Here is a 3,063-nt window from a genome sequence, read left to right as displayed (position 1 = left end):
CAATATCTTCTTCATCCAAGTCCTTATAGATCGTGTACCTTTAAATAATTAATTTAAATTTCCTTTAGAGCAGAAGATTAATTTATTATTCTAATCACAATACCTGTAATACTGTTCCCTTTAAAAATAATTTTTTTTAATTGTGATTTTTTTTTTTTTTTGCAAAAAGATTAACAATTACTCATTCTTGCAGTTAGTATTGTGCCCTTTAAAACTAATTTTCTTAATTATGGGCCTTTAGCAATGAAAGATTAACAAATACTCATTTTTAAAGTTAATTCTATAGATTTCCTCTCCAGCTTTGGCTATGGTTTAAAAAAATGATGATTATGGCTTGAAGATCATGACTATATCTATGGCGTATAATTTGGTAAGCGTTTCTTTATAAGCTTGATTGATAATTTATATTTTTTTTTTTTTTTGGCTATTCTTAACTTTGATTCGGTATGTATTTCTATAATTTTGTTTACTACAAATAGTGTCGATTATTAGGTCTAGAAATAATAGTTATTTGAAGTCATTAATTGTGTATAGGGTAAAATTGGTCCGCAATAAATGGTCGAATGATAGCATGCCATATGGAATCGAAGACAGGTAAAACACAAATCAAGGAACTACAAGTGCCGATAACAACAGCTATAGTTGGTATAGAATAAACCCCGAAGGGAGCCTGGTCAATGGGAGCAATTTAAATGTTTGTCTTCGAAGAACATTCAATGAAGAAAATTCTCTATCATTAAATGGGGCAGCCATTGTAGAGAATATTTGCATTCATGGCCTGCCATTACATATTTATCAATGGCTCTTTTATTAACATTTAAGTAGGGCTTGATCCTAGGATCTTGTTTTCCTAGGTATAACTATAAATAGCAGGCTCAGTAGTCATTGTAAGGCATGAAATTCTTGGCAAAACTTATGATAAATTCTATTTTCACTCTCAATTAAATAACTTTATTTGCTCTTTTATATTGTTCTCATTTCTGTCCTTAGAGATGCTGTTCTCGGAGCCAGGCTTGTCATTTTCTTCAATCTTAATCGCTAAGTCTTACTATTTATCTTGTTTATTTACCATTTTTGGATCAAATTAGTTCGCTTGTCTATAAACCATGTAATAAATTTAACTGTACTATTTTATGGGAAAATAGTTTGGCTCCGCTGTGGAGCTTAGATAGTGGCGTGATTGAGTTGGTCCTTGCGTTTATTACTAACTTGTTTGATTTTTTCTTTAGCAAGAAATCAAAAATGGTAGCTAATGATGTTAACATCGCACACAACATTGAGGGATACAAAAATCTACCTCAATGTGAGGATTCAATCAGTGACACCTATAATGAAGGAGACGAGGCAACCCCAGTTCGTGAAGGGCAGTACCCTTGGCATGTACAGGAACCAACTCCCGATGACGCGGAAGAGGAACATGTTGTGGAAACAGTAAGAATCTTGAGAGAGCAACAGAAAGCCATTATGGGTCACCTCTCCAGGCAAAATTGGGTGATGATAGAATTGAAGCAAGCATTGTCAGGCGCTTCTAAAACACAAATAGAAGGGGTCCGGTTCCTCCCCGTGTTCTTACAAATAAAACGGCTAAAAAAGTTGATAACGATACACAGAGGGGTGAGGTTGGTGTCGACGGTGCCAGGGAGACCAGTAGCGGATCTGGTAACGATAACGGTAATGATCCCTTCAAAATCGAGCTCATGAGATTTATGAGATAAATGAACGAATGGATGGATCAGAAAGCAAAGGAGTTTCACACCCGAATGGATCGGATTCTGGGCGAACCACCGGTTTTGAAGGGCCTAGATTCGAAAAAATATACTCACTTGCCGTTGAAACCAAGCGCAGCACCGGAGTTAATTCCGAAGAGGTTTAAGAAGCCAAACATACCAAATTATGATGAGACTTTAGACCCGCAAGAGCACCAAATTATGCTGGATTGCTTATGTGGATGACCATGTAAGCAAATCTAATCCAGTTGGACAGCCATGTTAGCTTTAATGGCAAGACTAATGGTTTAAGGGGTATTTGTGGTCCAAAACATAGACGGCAGAGATATTTTTGATAGCAAAAATAAATAAAAACTATTTATGAGCTATTTCAAATAGTTCAAGGATATTTTTGGCTATTTTCCGTATATAAAAAGAAATGGGAAGGCAACCCTTTTTCCTTTAGTTATATTCCAACTTGTGCCGAACAATGACTTCCTATAAGTTAAATAGTTCACTTTCCATAATTACTGAGACCCATGCATTTCACGCGCTAGGGATGAGAGTATTTAATTCTCTCTTTCTTACAATTATGAACCTACCATTCCATGTCATCTACAAAACTACTTATGTAAGTGAAGAAACACAGAGGCCTTCAGATCCAATCCCATGTCTTCCAATAATCTTGCTTCCGATTCTTCCTCTTTAAACGCGCCTCAGTCCGCCATGTCATCACAAAATTCTCACTCCTTCCATTGGCACTACGCCGAGTTCGACGATAACGATTTCCAAATCCGCGGCCGTACACTCTTCTTCGTTGTCGTCCTCTTTGCTATCATTCTTATAGCTACTCTTCTTTTCCTTTACGCTCGCTGGGTCTGCAAGTTCCGTTCTCCCTCAAGCGCGGAAGCTGCTCGTTCTGCTCACGCGCCGTCGGTTCCTCCACCACCACAAGGTCTTGACCCGGCTTTTATTGACAATTTGCCTATTATATTACACAGAAGTTCGGACTGTAGAGGTAATACCGCTGCGGAAGTTGAGTGTTGTATTTGTTTAGGGATTTTTCAAGATGGTGATAAGGTAAAAGTTTTGCCGAGTTGTCAACATTGTTATCATTCAGAGTGTGTTGATAAATGGCTTAGAAATCAGTCGAGTTGCCCACTGTGTCGTGCCTCTATCCAATTTGACTCAGCTGTTTGACTCGGCCGTGTCAGTATTTATGCTCCAGAAGCTTCGTTTTACGTTATTCTTTTTTTCTTTTTTTTTTTTGAGTTTTATCTCTAGCAAGATTATTTTCTTTCAGTAATTAGATTAACACGGGTTTATTTTCTTGTTAATTGAAGATGGATAGTAATAT

At 37.1% G+C, this 3,063-nt stretch overlaps 1 protein-coding gene across 1 annotated transcript; it reads left to right on the top strand.

The window, feature by feature from the left end:
* Positions 1 to 2,146: 2,146 nt before the first annotated feature.
* LOC107762990 (RING-H2 finger protein ATL66-like) lies at positions 2,147 to 3,063 on the top strand. The gene has a single exon (XM_016581398.2). It carries the CDS (start codon positions 2,376 to 2,378, stop codon positions 2,904 to 2,906), a length of 531 nt encoding a protein of 176 aa, XP_016436884.1. The 5' UTR covers positions 2,147 to 2,375; the 3' UTR covers positions 2,907 to 3,063.

Source organism: Nicotiana tabacum, chromosome 6, assembly GCF_000715075.1.
Source record: "Nicotiana tabacum cultivar K326 chromosome 6, ASM71507v2, whole genome shotgun sequence".
Lineage (NCBI taxonomy): Eukaryota > Viridiplantae > Streptophyta > Magnoliopsida > Solanales > Solanaceae > Nicotiana > Nicotiana tabacum.
This window is presented reverse-complemented; position numbering and strand designations above follow the sequence as displayed.

Coding starts and splice junctions, on each gene's coding strand:
- LOC107762990 (XM_016581398.2), top strand. CDS start 2,376: ATGTCTTCCAATAATCTTGCTTCCGATTCTTCCTCTTTAAACGCGCCT.